Consider the following 24,032-nt stretch of genomic DNA (forward strand, 5'->3'; position numbering starts at 1 on the left):
GTTTAGTCGTTTAGTTGTTTCTGACTCTTGGTGACCCCCTGGACCAGAGCACGCCAGGCACTCCTGTCTTCCACTGCCTCTCGTAGTTTGGTCAAACTCATGCTGGTAGCTTCGAGAACACTGTCCAACCATCTCTGTCATCCCTTTCTCCTTGTGTCCTCCATCTTTCCCAACATCCGGGTCTTTTCCAGGGAGTCTTCTATTCTCATGAGGTGGCCAAAGTCTTGGAGCCTCAGCTTCAGGATCTGTCCTTCCAGTGAGCACTCAGGGCTGATTTCCTTAAGAATGGAGAGGTTTGATCTTCTTGCAGTCCATGGGACTCTCAAGAGTCTCCTCCAGCACCATAATTCAAAAGCATCCATTCTTCGGCAATCAGCCTTCTTTATGGGCCAGCTCTCACTTCCATATATCACTACTGGGAAAACCATGGGTTTAACTATACGGACCTTTATTGGCAAGGTGATGTCTCTGCTTTTAAGATGCTGTCTAGGTTTGTCATTGCTTTTCTCCCAAGAAGCAGGCGTCTTTTAATTTCGTGGCTGCTGTCACCATCTGCAGTGATCATGGAGCCCAAGAAAGTAAAATCTCTCACTGCCTCCATTTCTTCCCCTTCTATTTGCCAGGAGGTGAAGGTGTTTTTTTGTTTTTGTTTTTTTGATGTTGAGCTTAAAACCATATTTTGCGCTCTCCTCTTTCACCCTCATTAAAAGGTTCTTTAATTCCTCCTCACTTTCTGCCATCAATTATTAGATATAGGGTTGCCATATTTCAGAAACAGGACGCCCTGAAAGTTACTGAGCTTTTTAAGACAACCCCCAAAGTTTGTTGAGCTCTTTTTTCCTACAAAAATGGCTATTTTTTTGATTGACTAGCCAGGGCAGATCCAGGACAAAGCACCACGTTTCAGAAATGGCCCCCACCCCGGACATCAATTCCATCTTTAAAATCCCAGTAATGTCCATGGAAATCCCTATGAAATAATAATCTTTAAGAACATAGGAACCTGCTACATCAGGGTTCAATGGCCCAACTAGCCATGGCAAGGGTGCCAACTTGAATAAAATATATTTTGGGGGGATGATGCGGTGCACATACAACATTCAAATGGCAATGCTCATCAATTTTATTTTATTGTGGGGGCCAAAGAGGAAGAAAGGCCCCTAGGGGTTGGCTCCTATGAGTCATGGAATCAGAGAATTGCAGAACTGAGGGGGATTCTGTTCTCCGCTGGCCAACAAGATTCCTGTGGGAAACTCGAAAGCAGGACCTGAGAATGATAACCCTCTCCCTTCTTGTTTCTAGCAATTGATAGCCCACTCCTCCGTGAATTTGCCCCATCCTCCCAGCCATACTGTGGGAGGCAGTTCCACAGATTAACTCTGCGCCACACAAAGGACTTTCTTTTACCACTGTTGCGGCTACATTCACAACTAATCTCGCAGCCCGACCATCTGACAAAGAGGGAACGGTGGAAAATCTGTTGTTTATTACTATCACATTACTTTAATGAAGGTAAAGGGGCCCCTGACCATTAGGTCCAGTCGTGACCGACTCTGGGGTTGCGGCGCTCATCTCGCTTTATTGGCCGAGGGAGCCGGCACATAGCTTCGGGGTCATGTGGCCAGCATGACTAAGCCACTTCTGGCGAACCAGAGCAGCACACGGAAACGCCATTTACCGCCGGAGCAGTACCTATTTATCTACTTGCATTTTGACTTGCTTTCAAACTGCTAGGTTTGAAAGCACCTGGCAGGAGCTGGGACCGAGCAATGGGAGCTCACTCCATTGCGGGGATTCGAACCGCTGATCTTCTGATTGGCAAGTCCTAGGCTCTGTGGTTTAACCCACAGACCACCCGCGTCCCTTACTTTACTTTACTTTACTTTACTTACTTTAATAGCCCCCACCTAAAAGGATTAATTGAAATAAAAAACACACACACACACCCAAAAAAAACCCAACACCATGAGGTGGGTGAAACTTTTATTTCAGCATGGAAAAGAAAACATTTTTCTTCAGGAGGAGGTTCATGACATTGCGGAGGTGCGAAATCTTTGGCCCACCAAATGTTGCTTGAACTACAACTCCCATCAGACCCAGCAAACATGACTGACGGCCAGGCCTGCTTCTTGCCGTTTCAAGGGATCCTCTTGCAAATTTAATAATGAAAAATTCAATTTCGTTAAAGGACTACAAAGGGACGAGCCACACAATAAGTCCATTTGTGGGTGATGCCGCACTTAGGCTGACTCCAGCGTCCTCCGGCCTTGGGTGCCCAAATGTTGTTGGACTACAACTCCCATCATCCCCTGCCATCTTGGCCAATGATGAGGGATGATGGGAGTTGTAGTCCAACAGCAAGGTTATACAGGAAGATTATACAGATTTGAGCAGCTCACAGATGGAAACTCTTAATTTAGTTGCTACATATGATTTTGGGGGCAGGAGGGGATTACATTAAAAAAATATGAAAGGTTTTATGCATTAACATGCCCAACTGAACATATAATAATAATCTGAATTTAAACTATGCCAAAAAAAATACCAAAAGCTTTGTAATGGTTATCTCCCCCAAACTAGAAATTGCTGAAAAATGGGAGTTTAGTTCAGCAACTTCTGGAGAGTGTGAGGTTTGAGAAATCTGGCTTAAGTCTGTTCTACTCTAGATCATGATTTCAAATTCCCAGTGACTATGAGACTTAGGAACATGATTTTTGTGCCATGTGGCAAAGGGGGATATTGCTGCAGGGCGAAACCCGCGGGTTCAATCTGCTCTGTTGCACATACCTTGGTGAGACTTGAGAACAGATGAGAGAGGATAGCACAGGGCCCTCCAGCATAGCTGTCAACTTACAGATTTGAAAATAAGGGACCAGCGGTCTCGAAAATAAGGGATCAGCAGCCAAAATAAGGGATTTTAGTCAACCAGCAGCCAAACGAAGTCTCAAGTGGTGGTTCCCACAGCGCAGCAACCCGGCAAAGGGGATGCAGCAAGGAAAACCACCGTCACCTCTCTGCTGGGAAGCGCTGAGCAAAGGTGAGTCCCTAGGCAATGCGGCCGATTTGAGTGGCACAAGGCATGCAAGCTCCACCCCCCAGTCATTCTTAGACTCCTTATTGGGTGAGCAACGCAGCCAAGCAACACAGTTGGAGCCTCCCTCCTCCCTGGCCGGCAGGGAGGGAGGGAGAGGAGCTGCTTCCTTTGAAACCCGGGGAATTTAAGGGACATCATCAATAAGGGACAGCAGCGGGACATGGCGCTGGGATAAGGGACTGTCCCGCCAAATAAGGGACGCTTGACAGCTGTGCCCTCCAGGTGTTGCTGAACTACAACTCCCAGAAAGCAATGGTGGGAGTTGTGGTTCAGCAACATGGGGAGGGCACCAAAGGTCCCCCTGCCACCTTCCAACCCACGACTTCCAATCGGTATCTGTGACGTACAAATCTGAGCAACTACAACTCCCATCATCCCTGACCAGTCAATGGATGATGGGAGTTGTAGTTGAACGACAGCTGGGGGGACCCGAGGTTGCCAGAATACTGAGCCCCAAAGGAAGGAGGGAGGAGAAACTTTGGCCCTCCCAAAGGTTTCGGAACTACGACTCCCATCGGGCGCAGCACAAGCACATGGGAGTTGTAGTTCAGCAACACCTGCAGGGTTCCCTGCACCTGTACAAAGGAAGCAAGCTCTCGCAATAAGTGGCGACTCTTACCCAAAATGGGAGCCGTCCCCTGTGAAAGTAGCATTCTGGGTATGGAAGCCAACTTTCTGTGCGACTTGCGCCGTGAGTGAAGTTGAACATGCAGGCGGCTGCAGAGCCTCGGCGATTTCAGAGAGGCTCTGGCAAGCACAAAAATCATTCCCTGTGTGCAGACACTGCTGCTGCTCCTCTTTCTGGGCCACTTCCCATCTGGTTAAAAAACAAAAACGCAAACTCGAAAACCCACATCGCAGTCCCCTCTCCTGTTGCGCACGGATCCTTTCCCATGTTTGGAATTCCAACCGCCCCATTTTCTCTCTCTCAGGTCCACTCAACAAAGCACCTCGGCGCAAAACTAATTCTCTCTCTCTCTCTATTTGCAATTTAGAAAATAATAAAACAGGACCTACCCAGTCCCAGACTTTCAACCGCTTTGATACAATCGGCAAAGCCAAGCCATAAAGTCTGGACAGCATTACTTTCAGCTTATATGTAGCCATGCCTCTAGAAAAGTAGCAGGTCAGCGAAGTTGTATCCCTTGCACGCTACATATCTACCTGCAAGGATTTTTCCTTTCTTTTCGTGGTGGAGAGGTGGTGTGCACAAAATATTCCCACATCTAAAACACCTCTGCACTGCAGCCTATAGTGGTACGGTCTGAGAATTGGTTCCCCCACCCCGCAAAAAAGAAAAGAAAAAAAAGGTGAGATTTCAAGTGGCAGGATGGACTTATAGGTAGCACAGAAATCAAGGCAAAAAGCAGTGAGTTCTGGCTTCAGGGAACGCAAAATCAGGTTCGCTGGTGGCTGGTAGGGTGGAACGCTAGGAGCCTAACAGTAGGTGGCGCCACAGCCAACGACAGAGTCAACAGGAGGCAAAGCCAACTCGTTTGTGTCCCCATCTCCCTGCTGGGTTCTAAAAGAGCAACATTGAGGGGAGAAAGGCGACAGGCAGCGCCACCCCTGGGCTGGCAGTTGGGGGCTATCTGGGTGCAGACTGAGGTTGGCGGGGCAGTCCCTCGTTTGCTCCTAATGGGCTGTTTCCCACTGATCAGGTCCCTCTTTGTAGGTTTCAAAGGCTTAGCACTCTGAGCACCCCAAGCCTAGAGGGCTCCTCCCTCCTCTATCTGGAAAAGGGGTACACATTGAGAAGAGCCAAGTGGCCGGGACATGACAGGCGTTTTGGAGAGATTTGCTTTCTCCCCACCTGCATTTTCAGGCACCTTCGTTTATGCGCTCGGAACAAACCTTCTTCCCAGAGCAAGCTATTTGCCATGACTTTTGGCCTAGGTGGGCTTGTGACACTCCTGTTCACTTGTAAAGGGGTTTATATCGATCGGTGCCCGACTCTGGTAGCGGCGGGAAAATAATGCATCAATATTCCAGCACAGCTGCCCGAAAAATGCCCCTTCTAGAGAAGACGGGGCGCTAACGAAATGCCAAAGACTCAAGTCTTATTATGAAAAGGGGAAGAGAGGAGGATTCGATGATCTACTAAGGTTCGTCCAACTGATTTTTCAGGAGTTTCCTTCTGCGTGGATTCTCTGATGACTAATGAGGTTTGAGCTCTGAGTGAAGCTTTTCCCACAGTCCAAACACCGGTACGGTTTCTCCCCTGTATGTGTCCTCTCGTGGGCCACGAGGCTAGAGCTGCCACGAAAGCTCTTCCCACAGACGGAGCACTGAAAGGGCTTCTCGCCGGTGTGGATTCTCTGATGTGTAATGAGGTGCGATTTGTAGCTGAAGCTTCTCTCGCACACCATGCACTGGAAAGGCTTCTCTCCCGTGTGGATCCTTCTGTGCGCGCTGAGGCGGGAGCTGACGCTGAAGCTCTTCCCGCATTCCCCACACTGGTATGGCTTCTCGCCCGTGTGGATCCTCTCGTGGCTGACTACTTCTGAGCTGCGCAGGAAGCTCTTCCCGCAGAACGAACACCGGTAGGGCTTCTCTCCGGTGTGGGCCCTCTCGTGCGCGAGGAGATCTGAGCTTTCACTGAAAGTTTTCCCACAGTCCAAACATATAAATGGTCTCTCACCCGTGTGGCTTCTCTGGTGCTTCCTGAGCCGCGAGCTCACGCTGAAGGTTTTCCCGCACTCAGAGCACTCGTATGGCTTTTCCCCCGTGTGGATTCTCTGGTGGCTGTTGAGGTACGAGCTCTGGCTGAAGCTTTTCCCGCACTCCAAGCACTTGTACGGCTTTTCCCCCGTGTGGATCCTGTGATGCGTGATGAGGTTTGAGATGTCGCTGAAGCTTTTCTCGCACACCGAGCACTGGTAAGGTTTGTCGCCGGTGTGGATTCTCTGATGACTAACAAGGCCCGAGTTGCGCCGGAAGCTCTTGCTGCAGTACAGACATTTGTACGGCTTCTCTCCAGTGTGGGTTCTCTCGTGAGCGATAAGTCCCGACTTCACACTGAAGCTCTTGGCGCAGTGCGAACACTTGTAGGGCTTCTCTCCCGTGTGCGTCCTGCGGTGGGCAATGAGGCTGGAGCTGACGCTGAAGCTCCTCCCGCAGTCGGAGCACGTGTACGGCTTCTCTCCCGTGTGGGTTCTCTCGTGAACGATAAGGCGCGACCGGAGGCTGAAGCATTTGCCGCACACCGAGCACTTGTGAATTTTCTCTCCGGCTTGGTCTGAGCCCTGACTGAAGTTTTCTTCATAGACGATGATCTTCATGGGCGGCTTGCCCTCACCCGTCTCCTTCTCTGCCGCGGCTACACTGAGATCTTCGTAACCACCCGCCAACGGGATGGATTTTTGCAGCCTCTTCCTGGGTGGCTTTTTCGACGGCTTATCTGATCGCAGCGGCCTTTCGGGTAGGTCTTCCAGTTTGTCAAAGAGAGGGAAGGTCTCCTCAAGGCCTTCATTGGATGCCTCACACAGCCCCTCGTGCTCCCTGTTCTCTGGCTGGGGGCTCCCTTTGTTGTTCTCACTAGGGCACAGGTTGCCTAAAAGGAACAGTTTTGGGGATTAACACCAATAATCATAATCGTCTGTTTTATCTGAATGCCACTTTCTCACAGAACGGTGTCCAAAATGGCACAAATCATATCAAGTGAGCAGTAAGTGTGCTTTTATGTAAGTCGGAAGGTGCCCAGAGTGGCTAGGGCAACCCAGTCAAATGGGCGGGATACAAATAATAAAATTACAGTGGTACCTTGGTTGTCTAACTTACCGTATTTTTCTCTCTATAACACGCACATTTTTTCTCCTAAAAAGGAAGGGGAAATGTCTGTGCGTGTTATTGAGCGAATGTGGGGGGGGGGGGTCTCTGGAGCCGACTAGGGGAGCGCAGGAACAAAAATCAGCAAAAATCAAATCGCGCGTTGCGTCGGAGAAGGGAAACCTGAAAAGAGGAAGTTGCTGCTTTCCTGCATTCTGCCTCAGGGTCTTACTGCCCACCCTCTTGTGTTTCATTGCTGTGTTTGCTCAAACGGAACAAAGAGCAGGCAAATCCCCTCCCCTCCAGGCAAGCAGAGGGGAAAGCAGAGTGTCCTTCTCTCTAATTCCTCTCCGTGCTCCGGCTGTGCTCGCAGGCAGCCAGAAAACATGCAGGGGAGAGAGGGGGGGGGAGGAGAGGAGGGAGGGCTGGCTTCGGTTTGGGGAAACTTTTGCCTTTCTTTCCTCCCTCCCGTTAAATCCCTCTCCTGCATTCTTAGCCAGCTGCTTCTCTGCACACCGCTCTCATGCTCCTTGTCCCTTCTGTGTTTTTCCTTCCCTCCCCACTTAAAATGTAGTTACAAAGCATGGATCCACATGGATCCTCAGGATCTTTGGATTGGGCCACCCCAAATTCATCATCACATCACATAGCAGCCTGCCCCCCAAAAATCACACACCCACTGTTGCCTGGGGCTGCAATGGTGCAAAAACGTGGTTAAAAAGCATGGATCTACATGGATCCTCAGGATCTTTGCATTGGGTCAGCCCAAATTCACCATTAGAGCACGTAGCATGTCCATGGCTACAGCCTGCCCCCCCAAAATCACGCACCCACTGTTGCCTGGGGCTGCAATGGTGCAAAAACGTGGTTACAAAGCATGGATCCACATGGATCCTCAGGATCTTTGCATTGGGTCAGCCCAAATTCACCATTAGAGCACGTAGCATGTCCATGGCTACAGCCTGCCCCCCCCCCAAATCACGCACCCACTGTTGCCTGGGGCTGCAATGGTGCAAAAACGTGGTTACAAAGCATGGATCCACATGGATCCTCAGGATCTTTGCATTGGGCTACCCCAAATTCACCATCAGATCACATGTCAGTGGCCACAGCATGAAGCACAAAAATGATACATCCACTGTTTCATTCAGAATTTTTTTCCTTGTTTTCCTCCTCTAAAAACGATGTGCATGTTATGGTCAGGTGCGTGTTATAGAGCGAAAAATACGGTACTCCATTCCAAGAGTCCGTTCGACTCCCGGAACTGTTTGAAAACCAAGGCGCGGCTTCCAATTGGCTACAGGTGCTTCCTGCACTCATCGGAAGCCGTGTCGGACGTTTGGCTTCTGAAAAGCGTTCACAAACCAGAACACTTCTGGGTTTTCAGCGTTTGGGAGCCAAAACATACGCGTACCAAGGTGTTCGAGAACCAAGGTACGACTGTATTACTATTATTATTAAGTTCCAAACATATCAGAAACAATTACAAATCATCAGTCTCAGTCACAGACCTGATAGAAATGATCACAATATCAGCAAGAACCCCAAAACAAATTTAAAAATCAAAATCAACGGCTTGGCTCTGGGACTTCAGAAGTTCAGAAACTAATATAGAGTCAGACCATGGATCTAGTGAGCATAATATTGCCTATGCCAATTGGCAAGATTTGAGGCTGACGTCTCTCCCAGCCTTAGCTGGATATTCCTGCCTCTCCCCAACCCCCTTCTTTCTTTTCTCTCCCAGCCTTTCCCTCTCTCTCCCCCTTCTCCTCAGTCGGTATAACAGGAGACTCCTGATCTCGGGGTTGTGGGTTTGAGCCCCACATTGGACAAAAACATTCTGGCACTGAAGGGGGTTGGACTAGATGACCGCCATGGTCCCTTCCATCTCTATAATTCTATGATCCTTTCCCAACCTGTATTTCTCCCTTCCCCATCTCACCAAGCCTGCCTCTCCCTTCCTGTCTCCCCCTTTGTTTCTCTTCTAGCTCTCCGCTTAATGGTTTGGGTCAAAGGAAGCATGTTGTGCATGCCAAGGAACCAATTTTAAAATTCAAATGGGCACCTTACCTCGTGAAGAACCGTACTCCGCAGCAGTCTCCTCCTTGACCTCCAGGCCCTGCTGTCTCTGCTCAGGGTCCAACAGAGCTCCTTCGGCCTTCAGGGACGTCTCCCTGGCATCCTCAAACAATCCCGGCACCTGAAAGACCAGGAAAGAGGCTGAAAGATACAGCATGTTTGGGGGGGGGGGCAACGCCACAGGCGAAGACAGATTCTAAGCCCACCCTGAACAACTCTCAGACCTCCCTTACCGTTCCTTGTTGGGGTATAAAAAAAAAATATTATTATTATTGTTATACGCCTCATAGAGCTTCGGGGTGGTTTAACAATCAATCAATGTAAGGCAATAAGAAATAAACCTAGATTGATAAATATCTGAAAGAGCGTCCCCTTCCATACAGACCCTCTCGGGTGCTGAGGTTGGCAGAGGGGGGCAAATAAAGGGGAAGGTTCTGGAGTGGCCTAATGTAGAGGTACTAGCAGAAAGGTTTAGCCCTCCCCATGGCCTGGGGAGAGGGAGTGTGGTCAAGGAGGGGGGCCTGACAGACAGGTCTAGAGGGCCACATTTGCTTCCTGGGATGGAGGCTGCCTATACCTGGATGAAAGATTTAAGAGACCCAATATCTCACTTGTGCTTCTGGCCTTTCGGGCTCTCGCTGCCTCTGGAGGAAATCCTCGGCCAACATCACCGCCTGGGCGCAGGTCTCCGGGCAGCCATCTTTGACCCAGCTCTGGCTCTCCGGTGGAAGGATGGCCAGGAACTGCTCCAGGATCAGCAGCTCCAGGATCTGCTCCTTGGTGTGCCTCTCCGGCTTCAGCCACCGGTGGCAAAGGAACCAGAGGCGGCTGCAGGCCTCGCGGGGCCCGTCGGCCTCCTTGTATTGGAACAGGCGGAAGTGCTGCCGCTGGACTTCGGTGCTGATGGCGTCGACCCGCAAGATGGCCGCCTTCACCTTCCCATAATCTCCCGCTTCCCTCTCCTCAAATCGCGGCCCTTCCTCTTTCAGGCCCGGTATGAGCTGCGACATCCACTTTCCCGGACGGGTGTCAACAGCCTTCTCAACGGACGTCAAAAATATATCGTCCCAGCGCGGCGGGTCTGGAAGCCGGGGGTCGTCTACTTCCGAATGAGACATCACCACCATCTCCACAGCGTCCCTCGTGCAGACTTCCTCGCGTGCGGCAGCCACTTCGTTTTTCACCAGAGCAACGTGGTTGGTCACACCGGCGTCCTCAGAAACATCTGTCTGTCTTCTAGGGCCTCCATCGGCCATTTTCTCACCTGTTGTATATAATTTGTATTATATTTTCTGTTTTACAATTTAAAGTACTCCTTAATATATCAATGACGTCCCTTTTTCTCTTTCGATGGTTCATTTAACATATCATAAATACCTGCATATTTTACAAAAACTATACCATTTAGTATTCCATTATTACACCTAAAGGTAAAGGGACCCCTGACCATTAGATCCAGTCATGGACAACTCTGGGGTTGCGGTGCTCATCTCGCTTTATTGGCCGAGGGAGCTGGCGTACAGCTTCCGGGTAATGTGGTTAGCCTGACTAAGCCGCTTCTGGTGAACCAGAGCAGTGTACGGAAACACCGTTTACCTTCCCACCAGAGTGGTACCTATTTATCTACTTTCACTTTGACGTGCTTTCAAACTGCTAGGTTGGCAGGAGCAGGGACCGAGCAACGGGAGCTCACCCGTCGCGGGGATTTGAACCGCCGACCTTCTGATCGGCAAGTCCTAAGCTCTGTGGTTTAACCCACAGCGCCACCCGCGTATGTTCTTCTAATTCTCTTATAGTATATGTTAAGCCTACGAGTTGTGCATATTCTGTCATTTTGGGGCTAACAAAACAAAGGGCACAGTGTTGGCATATATAAATAACCTTTTTTGACACCTGGGAATTTCAGTCTGAATTATCCCCAACAGGAAGGACTCTGTTTTTTGGGGGAAAGTACTTTTTGACATTTTTTCCCAATACATTATGGATCATTTCCCCATACACTTTCACCCTTTAACAGGTCCACCACATATGAAAGAATGTACCCTCGACCTCATTGTATCTCCAGCACTTATTTGATTAGGCATCTTAGCAAGCCTACTCTGAGTTAAACACCATCTGTAAATCATTTTAAAGAAGTTCTTCTGCCTGCCCATTTTCTCACCTGCCCACTCCGTTGGAAAAGGTTCCTGGAGGCCCAGCGGGATGGTCCCCACCTCCTCCTCCTCCGAAGCCATTTTCTCTCCCCAGATCAAGGGCAACTTTAGCCCAGCTCGGCTATCTCCACTCCAGATTCCCCTTCTGTGTCTTCTTACTAAATGCAGCTGGGTTATTTGTTCGGAAAGATAAAATGCCCAACAATAACAATAATAATAATGAATAGATACGACCTGTGCTTTCCCCAAACAAGTGAAGACCTTTTTTGTTCCAACAGGATTTCTAGCTGGGCAAATGGGGTCTTTACTGCCAGTGTCCTCTTAGAACCTTAGACTTATAGAATCATTGACTTGTAGAATTGGAAGGGACCCAAGGGTCATCTAGTCCAGCCCCCTGCAATGCAGGAATCTCAGCCAAAGCATCCACGACAGATGGCCACCTGACCTCTGCTTAAAAACCTCCAAGGAAGGAGAGCCCACCATCTCCTGAGGGAGTCCGTTCCGCTGTCCAAACAGCTCTTACTGTCAGAAAGCTCTTCCTAATGTTTAGTCAGAATCTCCTTCCTTGTAACTTGAAGCCATGGGTTCGAGTCCTACCCTCCAGAGCAGGAGAAAACAAGCTTGCTCCATCTTCCATGGGACAGCCCTTGAGATAGTGGAAGATGGCTATCCTATCTCCTCTCAGTCTCCTCTTTTCCAGGCTAAAGGTTCCCAGCTCCTTCAACCATTCCTCATCAGGCTTAGTTTCCAGACCCTTGATCATCTTGGTTGCCCTCCTCTGCACACCTTCCAACTTGTCAACATCCTTCTTTAATTGTGGTGCCCAGAACTGGACACATTATTCCAAGTGTCGTCTGACCAAGGCTCTTACTTCCCTTGATCTGGACACTATACTTGATGTTGATCCAACCAGGAATAGCATTAGGAGTTTTTTTTGCTGCTTGACTCGTGTTAAGATTCTTTTGGTCTTCTTTTTTTTTTAAAAAAAAGTTGGTTTTGTGTCTTTTAACTGTTTTTAATTATTTTGTGTGTAAATCGTCTTGAGACGGTCATTTAGAAGGAAATTAATAAAGCAATTTGTAATAAAAATATGAATAATTACAATTATTGATTATTATTATTATTGGGATGTAGCCAATGAATTCATTTCATCAGCGCAAGTATTTCCACTTGTGCAATGGAGCCTCCCCCACTTATTCTTCAGATATGGGAAGTGTGCAGGGTGTCAGGATTCACAGAATGCTGTGTGAGATAGTAATTCTGCAGGTTTGAGTTTGCTGGCTGATGCAATCAGCCTGCAATACTTTCTATGGAATTGCTGGGTCAGAAAGACTCAGCAGTAATGTGCTGTCAGTTGATTGGCTGTCATTGGTTTAAAAGGGAAACCTGCCCATCAGTAAGTGTGGTGGTGCAGAAGAGTGTGGTCAGAGAGAGAGAGAGAGAGAGGTCTTGCTATTTGCCTCAAGGTGCAGCCAGGTACTCTGTTTGACTGTATGAACTGCTCGTGTATTATAGATATTTGTATATATAGCTCACAATAAATATACCGCACTGAAGAACCTGGAATTCTGAGCATTTCTGCTAAAGCGCTGCAGAGAATTCGCGACACAGGGTGCACACTTGGTGTGAATGGGGGGATGTTCCTCTGCCCAAGTAGAAATCCTTGTGCTGATGGAACAAGTTAGCTAGATGCAGCCCATTTGTAAGAATTCTTAGTAATGAATAAAGATTAATAATCAACAATGAGCCTTTTACATAGCTCAGCTGGTTGAGCATGAGACTCTTAACCTCAGGTTCGAACCCCGTATTGGACAAAAGATGATTGCATTGCAGGGGGTTGGTCTAGATGACCCCAGTGTGCCTTCCAGCTGACAGTTCTACGATTCATTTAATCCCGCCTGAGGCCAGGCTAGGCGGAGAGGCAGCGATCTTCAGAGCTGAGCAAGTATTTAAACCTCAAACCTTCTTGGCTCGATGGCCCACACTCTTCCCCACCACACCAGTCTGGGGACAGCGCAGCAACCCCGTGCATCTTTACTCAGAAGCAAGTTCCCCTACAGACTATAATCTGGAGTGGGAGGGAAGCACTGCAGGGACACGAATGCATTGTATTCCAGGCTAAGATCTCGTGCATCTAATGAAGCGGGCTGCAGTATCTCCGAAGCAGACACCGTCATCAAATCGTTAGCCTTCCAGATCACACAAGACTCTTTGTTGTCAGGGCTCCCCTCTCTGAAAATGACCGTCCTTGCAGGAATTCTTACATCATTCAGGCATGGGTGGTTGGCTGAAGTCTCCTCTTTATTTTTATTATTATTTGCAATTTCTGTCCTTAATCATCACCATTCTGTCCTTAATCATCATCAATAATAATAATAATAATAATAATAATAATAATAATAATAATAATAATTGCACATGCATCTCCCCCAACTCTCCTCCATCAGTCACTCACCTTTTGCAAAGATTGCAAGGTTGCAATCCTTCCTTGCAAGGCGGGTGCAAACCACAGATCCCTGGATGCACAATTCAGAAGGCGAACCTCCCCTCCCCCCCCCTTCGCAACTCCCCTCTTTCTCCTCCCCCTCCCGCCACAGGAAGGAACTCGCCAGCCCCCGAAAGGTCCTCCCCCAGGACCTCGCTCTCGAGTCCCGCCCCCGCCTCTCTAGCAACGGCCCACTCTGTCGCTTTAACCCCTTGCGCGCCTCGCGGCAAAGCAAACCAACCATGCGGGTTACAGATAGGTAGCCGTGTTGGTCTGCCATAGTCAAAACAAAAAAAAAATCCTTCCAGTATCACCTTAAAGACCAACTAAGTTAGTTCTTGGTATGAGCTAGAAGTGTGCATGCACACGAAGGTATCTGAAGAAGTGTGCATGCACACGAAAGCTCATACCAAGAACTAACTTAGTTGGTCTTTAAGGTGCTACTGGAAGGATTTTTTTTTGTTTCAACCATGCGGGGTTCGCGTAAGGCGGGCGCGGGAGGCTTTTTTTAGTCCGCTTTCCCTGCTGGACCCCCTCGAGAGGTGGGGGTGGGGAGTAGGTGCCGGCAATGGGCGGGACCAGAAGCGAAAGGGGGCGGGGCGGTTGGCTGCAAAGTTCCATCTTTTTGTTGCAATGTCCAGCTTTGCACAATAGGCTGGTTGCGTTTTTTCCTGTCTCTCTTTTTTATTACAAAGGATCATGGAATTACAGATCTGGAAGGGACCCCCAAGGGTCGAGTGCAACCACGCTGCAATATGATGATGATGACTGTTGTTGTTGTTTAGTCGTCTAGTCGTGTCCAACTCTTAGTGACCCCATGGACCAGAGCATGCCAGGCACTCCTGTCTTCCACTGCCTCTCGTAGTTTGGTCAAAGATGATGATGATAGATTATTATTTATACCCCGCCCATCTGGCTGGGCTTCCCCAGTCACTCTGGGTGGCTTCCAACAAAATATTAAAATACAGTAATGCATCAAACATTAAAAGCTTCCCTATACAGGGCTGCCTTCAGATGTCTTCTAAAAGTCTGGTAGTTGTTCTTCTCCTTGACATCTGGTGGGAGGGCGTTCCACAGGGTGGGTGCCACCACCGAGAAGGCCCTCTGCCTGGTTCCCTGTAACTTGGCTTCTCGCATTGAGGGAACCACCTGAAGGCCCTCGGTGCTGGACCTCAGTGTCTGGGCAGAACAATGGGGGTGGAGACGCTCCTTCAGATATAATGGGTTTCCCCAGCCACTCTGGGTGACTCCCAATAGAATATTAAAAACATGATAAAACATGGATGCTTTAGCTGAGATTCCTGCATTGCAGGGGGTTGGACTAGATGACCCATGGAGCCCCTTCCAACTCTTAAGATTCTATGATTGCAACACTGGGAACTCAACATGCATTCCACTGTCCGATTTGAAACCATACCAAACCCCGCTTAGCTTTGTAAACATGCAAGCAAGTTTTGCTGCACATAAAACAGAAAGAAGAGTTATAACAAGGGAAGAAAATTTAAAAGATGAAAATCAAACTTGGCACATAGATTAAGTAGAGTTGTGACTGCTTCCTAAAGCCTGTTGCCTTGCTTAGCCGGCTTTGGAAAGGCAGCACGAGGACCGAGGGGAGTATGTCATTTTGGCTTTGCTTCCACCCCCACAGTAGGTTCCCTGTAGTACTTGTGAAGCCCACTTGGTATGAAAGGTTTGGGCCGCCCCAATTTAGTCACCTAGGTTACTTTTATAGGTTTTTCTGGTTTCATCTGCATTTTGATCCTTCTACAAATACTGATCTTATAATAATTTTGCGGCTTCTAGCAAAAATTCTACAAAGTTTATAATGTACACTAAGGTTGCGGCCCTCCCTATGTCCGTGGGCTTCATCTCCCATTAGCCTCAGTCAGTATGGCCAATGGTCAGGGATGATGGGAGCTGTACTGAGCGGGTTGGACTAGGTGACCCTTGGGTTCCCTTCCAGCTCTACAATTCTATGATTCCTGCAGTATCTGAATGGCCACAGGCCATTCAGAACTGAAGGGCAATTTGATTCAGCAGCTTGCTAATCTTTCTAAATCAATTAATGAAAACCTGGCTGGTTTTATGTGTGTATTATTAGTAAACGCGGCTGATTTTGTGTGTCATTAGTAATTTTTCTCTTTATGCACACCACTGAAAGATTACTATTATGATGGTGCATAAAAAGTTCTCCAAATAAGAAATAAGATGGAAGCCTGCTATCTGGGGTTAAAAAAACAAAAACAGAAGCTGAAGTTCTCTAATCATGCCAATATCACTTTCCGATGCTGATGAAAACTTGGTGCATGAAATAATAATTATTAAAAAAGCAGGCAGGCTGAGAATATGCTCCGATGAGAAGCAGTGATGGCCACCAACTCAGATGCTTTTAAAAGAATATGGGACAAATTTGTGGAGGATAAGACTATCTGTGGCTAGTAGCCCTGTCAAGAGGCAATATGTCTTTGAATACCAGTCACTGGGGATCAGAAATGGGGAGCGTTGGGCTATTGCTCTCGGACTCCGCGGGCACTGAGACATTGACAGGAGTGAGCCAGCAGTAAATCACACCAAGCAAGTTGGAGTTAACTCTTTATTAGCAAAAACAGGATATGCACAGGAGTGTCCGGCCTAATGAGCAGAGCAACTGATCTCCTCCATGAAGCAGTAGCTGAGACTGAAGGCCTCCCTATGGCTGCCTAACTCCCCTCATCTCCAGGGCCTTTTCTGAGCAATCGGAGACTGTGCCTGTATAAAGCCCCTCCGTCCTCTTCATGCCTCTCCTGGTTCTGAGAGAACAAGAGGGAAGGGAACTTGTTGCAGCAGGAAGGTGAGACATCCATGACTCTTCACCAGCCAGAGTCCTCTCTCCTCCCACCTTCCTGCTTCAGCTTCTGCCTCTGATTCTGGGCTGCTCTCTGCCACACACTCTCCCCGCTCACTAAGCCTTGTTACCCCTTCAGCTTCCGATACCTCCTTTCCTCAGTCTGCTCCCTCTTCTCCCTCATTGTTGTCCCAACACCATTCCACAGGCCCTGACCCTTCGTTCCTTGGGGGTTCCCCAGCTGGCCGACCTGTAAGCCGGAATGCAGAGACCCCCTTTGGCATGATCCAGCGTTGTTTGCAAGGGAAGAAAGTGAGGTGGAACAATGACAAACTCCATAGACTGCAATCAATAAGGAGAAGGAACGGAACAGGATGGCAGTGGGAACCACCTGGTCGGACGAGAAAGTATGGGGGACTGCAAAGTGTCGCTCAGTCACAGTTTTTCCTCTTCTGACTCTGCTTCGAAGTGGTGCTGGGGTGTGTGACGGCAGCTGGCAGAGAGGTTGCCGACGAATCTCCGGGACTTGGGTTCGTTAAGGGAGGGAAAGGCTCGGGGCTGGTGGAGGGACACAGGGGGCCTGGCACCGGGTCGGGTCCCGGAGCCAAGTCTTGTGCCCTGGCAGGAACGTGCATCCCGGGTTCGTCAGGGGTGGGGGAAGGCAAGGGCATCGTGCTGCTCCCTGAGGCGCTGGCCCGCCTCTCCCCGGAGTTGGGAGCGGCCTGCTGGGCGGACCACGGAGGGCTGAACCCCGGAAAGAGGCTGGGAGAGGGGTATCTCGGGGTCGAAAAGGCCGTCGCAATGGCCTCCATGGCGGAGGTCTGCCTGCCCATGAGGTCAGCCAGCGTCTGGTGGGAGCGTTCGATGGCCGCGATCATGCGGTGAGTGGTGGCACGGTCCTCCTCCCGCTCCTGCTTTTCCTGGCGCCTCTCCTGCCTGTCCTCAGCACGCTCCTCCTGCCGGGTGTTTTCGAAGGCCTGCAGGTCCTGCCGGTGCAGCTGCCGCAGTGCGTCCACAAGGTCAGCGTTCGCCTTGGAGGAGGACACCATCGCCGGGGAGGATGTGGGGTCCGCCAGCCGCCGGGCGGACTCCAATCGCTGGCGCCAGTTGCGCTCCCGCCGGAAGCGCATGCGCTCCACGTTGCCGGCATTCGGCCTCCTTGGCTCCTCCGCAGCATCTGAGGAGAGACAAAAGGAAGGAGAAGGAGTGAAGGAAATAAAACAGCCATCAGCCCTCGTCATAGAATCACGGACATTCGAGGCCTAAAGGAAAAGACGCACACAGACACAAAACACACATCTTATCTGATGTGAAACTATTGTAGATGAGAATATTTTGTCAAACTGGGGCAAGTTCAAGGTGTTGGCACTAAAATGCCCAATGCAGCTCAGGACCAGGTTCCTCCACAGCAGGTCTGGGCAATTATCAGCTTTCCAACATCGTATGGTTGCCAGCTAAGCTTCATGATATGGTAGTTAATAATAATAATAATTTTATTATTGATACCCTCTTCCACCTGACTGGGTTTCCCCAGCCACTCTGGGCAGCTCACAGAATATATCAGAACACACCAAAACAGCAAACATTAAAAACTTCCCAATACAGAGCTGCCTTTAGGTCTTCTATATCAGGGGTCAGCAACCTTTTTCAGCTGTGGGCCGGTCCACCACCCCTCAGACCATGTGGTGGGTCGGACTATATTTTGAAGGGAAAAAATGAACGAATTCCTATGCCCCACAAATAACCCAGAGATGCATTTTAAATAAAAGGACACATTCTATTCATGTAAAAACACGCTGATTCCTGGACCATCCGTGGGCCGGATTGAGAAGGCTATTGGGCTGCATCCGGCCCCTGGGCCTTACGCTACCTACCCCTGTTCTATATGTTATGTAGTTCCTTATCCCTTGACATTCGAAGAGAGAGCATTCCACAGGACAGCATTCCATGACAGATGGAAAATCAACCTCTGCTTAAAAACCTCTTGTGGGAGTTCATACCTGTTTACATTCACTTGCTTTGATATAAGCTAATTGGTCTACTTTGATCCTAGGCTTGGAGCCCAGAAACGGGAGCTACCTGTAAGGGTTGGGTATTTGCCCCCTCTGCCCTCATATTGGCAAGTGAAGCGATGGGAAAACCTGGCCAAAGCGAGGGCTCAATAGGCAATCCGTAAATGGCTGCTCTTAACTTTTCCTTTTAACTGGTAATCTCATGGTTTTATTCTTTTCACACACTGCTTTTTAGGCTTGGTCGTTTTCTTTTTCACAATATAAATTTTGCGAAATAAATAAGCGAAACACACATGCTGCCTCCGACAGAGGAGGGAGAACGTTGACATCGCACCCCACAGCCATTATACAGTGGTACCTCTGGTTAGGAACTTAATTTGTTCTGGAGGTCCATTCTTAACCTGAAACTGTTCTGAACCTGAGGTACCACTTTAGCTACTGAGGCCTCCTGCTGCCGCGGCCACCGTGCGATTTCTGTTCTCATCCTGAAGCAAGTTCTTAACCTGAGGTACTATTTCTGGGTTAGCAGAGTCTGTAACCTGAAGTGTCTCTAACCTGAGGTACTACTGTATGCCACAAAAAAACTGTGCCCAAGCCACAAAGCGCCACAGATAAAAGCGCCACTCACTTGACACCTGAGGTTCAGCAGGAGTCTCTGGGGAGGGCAAGGGGACACTACTGCCCCACGGCGGCTCCTCTTTCCCCACGATCAGCACGTCGTCATCCTTGGACGGCTTTCGGGCCTGCCTGCCCGGCTCGACGGCCGCCCCCTGGAGCTCTTTGGGAGGGGCGGCCTGCGGCAAGGGGAGGACGTACTGCCGCTCGTTCGCGGCTGCCTCCGGAGCGGCGCTGGCCGCTTCCCTGGCGATCCTGGTGGCGGCCATGGGGTTGAGGGGCAGCCTCTTGCGCCGCTTGTCCAGCCGCTCCACCACGCCGGCCCCGCACACCTTCCCACAGACGATGCCCTTGCGGAGGCAGAGGAACTGCTCCAGCAGCTTGAAGTAGGGGGCGGTCTTGGGCGCCCTCCCCGAGTGGAGGTTCCCGCACTTGATCTCCTTGTAGCCGCGCTTGAGGTCTTTGGCCCGGCTGCGGCACTGCTCGGCGTCCCGCTCGAAGCCCCGCTCGCGGAGGCGGTCAGCAATCCAGGCAAAGAGCTTCATGTTGCGGTACTGCTGGCCCAGGGCGATCTGGACGTCCTCCGCTTTCCAGATGTCAATGAAGGCGATGGTCTCCTTGCGGGACCAGGCGTCCCGCCGTCTCCTGGGCTCCGGGGAAGGGAGGTTCACATCTGGGGGGCTTGGGAGAGAATCCGTCAGGGAGAAAGGCTCTGCAGCCAGCTGAGAGCTCTCTGGGTCGGCAGTCATTTCCGCATGCTGTAAAGAAAAGAAAGGGGGAATGAAAGGGGAAGTGTCGCTCAGTGGTTAGTTTATTTTTTAAAAAAACAAAACAAATCACTTGTGTCATATCATTGGCTCCTGGTACATTTCAGAGCAGAATTCAAAGTCTTGGTGTTGCCCTTTAAAGCCCTAAATAGCTTTGGCCTTGCATGCCTGAAGGAACGTCTCCACTTGCCTCGGTTCTGCCTGGAAGAGCTTAGATTTGATATCTCACTTTATTACTACCCTAAGGAGTCTCAAAGAGGCTAACAATCTCCTTTCCCTTCCTCCCCCACAACAAGCACTCTGCGAGGTGAGTGGGGCTGAGAGACTTCAAAGAAGCGTGACTGGCCCAAGGTCACCCTGCAGCTGCATGTGGAGGAACGGGGAATGGAACCCGGTTCACCAGATTACGAGCCCACTGCTCTGAACCACTACACCACACTGGCTCTCCAGCTGACCCCCACACTGAGGTCCAGCTCCGAGGGCCTTCTGACGGTTCCCTCAATGCAAGAAGCGAAGTTACAGGGAACCAGGCAGAGGGCCTTCTTGGTAGTGGTGCCCTCCCTGTGGAACGCCCTCCCATCAGATGTCAAGAAATAAACAACTACCTGACTTTTAGGAGACATCTGAAAGCGGCGCTGTATAGGGAAGTTTTTAATGTTTGATGTATTATGTTTTATGTGTTTTAATTTATTGTAACCCAGTCAGGTGATATAAAATGAAATGAATAATAATAATAATAATAATAAAATAAGCATTGGCATCAGAAAAGCTGTTTACAACAACAGAAATAAAAAATCATAAACTATTGACAGGAGTGAGCCAGCATTAAATCACACCTAGCAAATTGGAATTAGCTCTTTATTAGCAAAAAGGATCAAGACAGCAGTGTCAGACCTAATGAGCAAAGCAACTCATCTCCGACAGGTTTCGCATCCATGAAGCAACTGCTGAGGCTGAAATCTCTCCATTTCTCCAGGGTTTCCCCCAAGCAATCTGAGATGCTGCCTACTATCCCCTCTCCCCTTTTCATGCCTCTCCTGGTTCTGGGAGACCTGACCTTAGGAAAACAGAAAGATGCTTTCTGCTAAGTCATGCAGTTCAGTACCGTCTTCACTGCCTCTAGGATTTCAGACTGGGTTCTCTCTCCCAGTCCGACCTGGAGATGCCTGCCTCACTGCCCCTCTCAGCCAGCCTCTCCCTCCACCTGGCTATCATCCGCCAAGCTTCCGGCGCCTTCCACGCGAGCCACCTCTCACCTTTTGCTCCTGCCTCTCAGCCTCTTGCTTCATCTGCAGGAAATCCTCCGCCAGGCCCACCGCTTGGGCGCATGTTTCCGGGCTGCTCCCCGTCACCCAGCTCTGGAGTTCGGTGGGCAGGATGGTCAGGAACTGCTCCAGAATCACCTGCTCCAGGATCTGCTCCTTGGAGAAGCGCTCTGGCTTCAGCCAGTGGTGGCAAAGGTACCAGAGGTGCCCACAGGCTTCTCGGGGACCTTCGGCCTCCTGGTAGCGGAATTCCCGGAAGCGCTGGCGCAGGGTGTCCCTGCTCGGGGCATCTCCGCCCAGGGCCTCCTCCTTCGCTGCCCCGAAGCCCCTTCTTCCAGTGTCCGGGACGAGCCTGGGGGCGGCTTCCTCGCGAGCCCACCGGCATCCTTCCACAGCTCCCTTGAAAGATGCCAGAAGCTCCTTCGCGTCGTCCCAGGGGGTGGGTTCCAGCGACTGCATGTTGTTGCCCCGTCTGGGCGGAGGGGACCGCGCCGCCTCGGGGAATTCTTCCAGCTGGGTCTCCCAGCAGTCGGAAAGGCCCTCGTCTGGCTCCTGCTTGACCTGCTGTGATGGTGCCCAGCCAAAAAAGGCCCTTGTGGTCCTGGACGGAGCCGGGTGAGAGCCCCTGACTTTCCCTTCCAGCCCCGCCAACGGTTTGAGCCCTTCCGACTCCCGGCCCTCCATTTTCATTCCCGTCCGAACACACCGTGTGCAACGGGAGGCGTGAGGAGGCCACACTTACCCAGTCGTCACCCCCAAACCTTTTTCCTCAGACGCTCGTGTCTCCAAAAACAATTCCCAGCCATGAGTCACTCTCTTCACATTTGCATGGGCGTCTCTCAGCAAAAGCTGAGGACATTGGGATGCTTAATCCATGAGGAATTTTACACAGCAGTGGGCAATGTTAGAGGCCTGGAGCTGTTTTCTCCCCTGAAGAAGGAAAGATAAAAATTAATCATTGCGACTAAAAGAGGGCCCATCAGTTTGTGCAATGCTTCCCAAGCCCCACATGACCTCTTGAAAATTACTGAGGATCTCAGTGGACCCTATCGCTATTTTTTCTGCCTGCTGCAGCAATTGTAAAGCACTGTGTTAGGTGCTGTATGCTTTTTAACTGAATGCTTACTGCTTTGTTTCTTTCGTATCTTGTATTTTGCTGTATTGCAAATAATTCTTGATTATGTGTTTTGTGTTTTCATATTGTGATTTTTATCTTGTGAACCGCCAGGAGACCTGTGGGTATAGAGTGGTATACAAACTTAATAAATAATAATAATAATAATAATAATAATAATAATAATTATTATTATTATTATTATTATTATTATTATTATTATTATTATTATTATTATTTCCAAAGTTTTTTTATTGTGTTTTTCACAGAAACACCATGGACCACTTGAATGAAGCTTGAGGGGTGCAGTTATCTGAATAAGCTAGCTTTGTTAGTCAACAGCAGCAGCAACAACAAATAAACATATGTAAATAAATAATAATAAGAGTAATACAGTGCTTATTAACAGTACTTTCTTTGTCATGGTTCTCACTAGTACAGAGAAACCATCACTTTCTGCTGCTGCTGTTGCCTACGGCACCATTTGGTGCTGTCACCCACGGCACTTTGATCAGAAGATTACTACCGTCACTTCATTATTTTTATTTTTATCAAAAAAAAACAAAAAAAAAAAACCACTGCTTCTTCTTCATCATCAACTCACCTTCTTACCAGCCCTGCACCGTAAAATCCCGGGGCTGGTTACAGCAATTTTAAAAAAACCACAACATTAAAGCCAGTTTGAAACAAATCACAGTCAACTAGGAGTGTTTTGTTGCTGTTACAGATAGGTAGCCGTGTTGGTCTGCCATAGTCAAAACAAAACAAATTTCCTTCCAGTAGCACCTTAAAGACCAACTAAGTTATTTCTTGGTATGAGCTTTCGTGTGCATGCACAATTCTTCTGTTTTGTTTTGTTGCTGTTTACTTTCACACACAAAAAAAATATTAACAACCCAGGATTAGTGGATTATCTTTATTTTTATTATGTATTTTGTGGGGCATATACATAGAGAGAGAGAGAGATTTTTGTTGTGAACTGCCCAGAGACCTATGGGTATAGGGCAGTATACAAATTAATTAATTATTAGAGTGATCAATCAATATTGGGGGACCCCCACCACAATTAACTAACTAATTTTGATAAACAACTTTTATTAAATTTTCTAATTTACATTTCAAAATATTCATTTAAACAACCTTAAATCAATGACTTCCCTTCTTCCCTTTCCGTAGTTCATCCTGCATATCACTAATTAGTAATTAATTTTTTGGGGGGCACCCCCTCCCCACCCACAGCAAGAAGAAACTTCCTAGAACTGAGGGCTAAGGGCACGCGGCGGCTTCACTCGCCCCTCCTGAGCATGCTCCGAAGAGGGACCCCCCCCCTGCGCGCATGCCCGGAGGGGGCGAGCCAGCTCCGGGCTTCCCCCAGCCGGCAGGCGAGCGTCACGGGACGGGGACCCCACCTTCCTTCCCTCCCCCCCCCCCAGCGGCGCCCGCTTGCTCTCCTCTGCGCGGGTGGAGCGCGCCGCGCCTGCGCGCGCGCGGATCTTTGCGCGGCGCTGCTTTTCTTTTGCAAACAAACAAACGACAACAACAACAACCGTGCATTGAGAGAGAGTGGAGGGGAAATGGGGGGGAGGGAGGAATAAAAGGAGAGGATCGGGGCGAAGAAGGGAGGAAAGGAAAAGAAGGTGGCCTTACTCCCCTCTCCCCAAAAAAATCAGATCCCCCCCCCAGCCCTGTCTCGCTCACCCCTCCTGCAGCCCAGCCCAGATGCCAAACTTCACTCCTGCGGCTCCTGGGAAATCCGGACTCCAGTTTCCCACGCACGAGGGGAAGGAGGGAGGGAGGGAGGGAGGGAGCAAAGCAGGAAGGGGACGGATTAGCCCCTGACATCAGGAGGCTTGGCC

General features: G+C 49.5%; 2 protein-coding genes across 4 annotated transcripts; both read right to left on the bottom strand.

The window, feature by feature from the left end:
• Positions 1-1,966: 1,966 nt before the first annotated feature.
• Positions 1,967-13,646, bottom strand: LOC310837322 (uncharacterized protein). Of its 2 annotated transcripts, XM_083723716.1 has the most exons (5): positions 13,550-13,646; positions 11,103-11,262; positions 9,553-10,205; positions 8,933-9,062; positions 1,967-6,647 (listed from the first exon to the last, which is right to left on the bottom strand). In XM_083723716.1, the coding sequence occupies exons 2-5, from the start codon at positions 11,173-11,175 to the stop codon at positions 5,218-5,220; spliced, it is 2,286 nt and encodes a 761-aa protein (XP_083579842.1). In that variant the 5' UTR covers positions 11,176-11,262; positions 13,550-13,646; the 3' UTR covers positions 1,967-5,217. The 2 variants fall into 2 exon arrangements, with proteins under 2 accessions (XP_083579842.1, XP_083579843.1); XM_083723717.1 differs by lacking the exon at positions 11,103-11,262.
• A 2,512-nt stretch (positions 13,647-16,158) lies between these two features.
• Positions 16,159-23,961, bottom strand: LOC310837339 (uncharacterized protein). Of its 2 annotated transcripts, none has more exons than XM_083723759.1 (4): positions 23,875-23,961; positions 21,054-21,992; positions 19,044-19,788; positions 16,159-17,580 (listed from the first exon to the last, which is right to left on the bottom strand). In XM_083723759.1, the coding sequence occupies exons 2-4, from the start codon at positions 21,750-21,752 to the stop codon at positions 16,835-16,837; spliced, it is 2,190 nt and encodes a 729-aa protein (XP_083579885.1). In that variant the 5' UTR covers positions 21,753-21,992; positions 23,875-23,961; the 3' UTR covers positions 16,159-16,834. The 2 variants fall into 2 exon arrangements, with proteins under 2 accessions (XP_083579885.1, XP_083579886.1); XM_083723760.1 differs by lacking the exon at positions 23,875-23,961 and adding an exon at positions 23,038-23,452 and having other exon boundaries at positions 21,054-22,894.
• Positions 23,962-24,032: the final 71 nt, after the last annotated feature.

Source organism: Podarcis gaigeae, assembly GCF_964106915.1.
Source record: "Podarcis gaigeae genome assembly, chromosome: 2".
Classification (NCBI taxonomy): domain Eukaryota; kingdom Metazoa; phylum Chordata; class Lepidosauria; order Squamata; family Lacertidae; genus Podarcis; species Podarcis gaigeae.

Bases quoted from the DNA above. Each gene is read 5' to 3' on its own strand.
- LOC310837322 (XM_083723716.1), bottom strand. From the start codon at position 11,175: ATGGCTTCGGAGGAGGAGGAGGTGGGGACCATCCCGCTGGGCCTCCAG. The intron at 9,063-9,552 runs GTGAGATATTGG...CTGGTCTTTCAG, and splicing joins CCGAAAGGCCAGAAGCACAA to GTGCCGGGATTGTTTGAGGA. The intron at 6,648-8,932 runs GTAAGGTGCCCA...TGTTCCTTTTAG, and splicing joins GGAGTACGGTTCTTCACGAG to GCAACCTGTGCCCTAGTGAG.
- LOC310837339 (XM_083723759.1), bottom strand. From the start codon at position 21,752: ATGAAAATGGAGGGCCGGGAGTCGGAAGGGCTCAAACCGTTGGCGGGG. The intron at 19,789-21,053 runs GTGAGAGGTGGC...TTTTCTTTACAG, and splicing joins CTGAGAGGCAGGAGCAAAAG to CATGCGGAAATGACTGCCGA. The intron at 17,581-19,043 runs GTGAGTGGCGCT...GTCTCTCCTCAG, and splicing joins TGCTGAACCTCAGGTGTCAA to ATGCTGCGGAGGAGCCAAGG.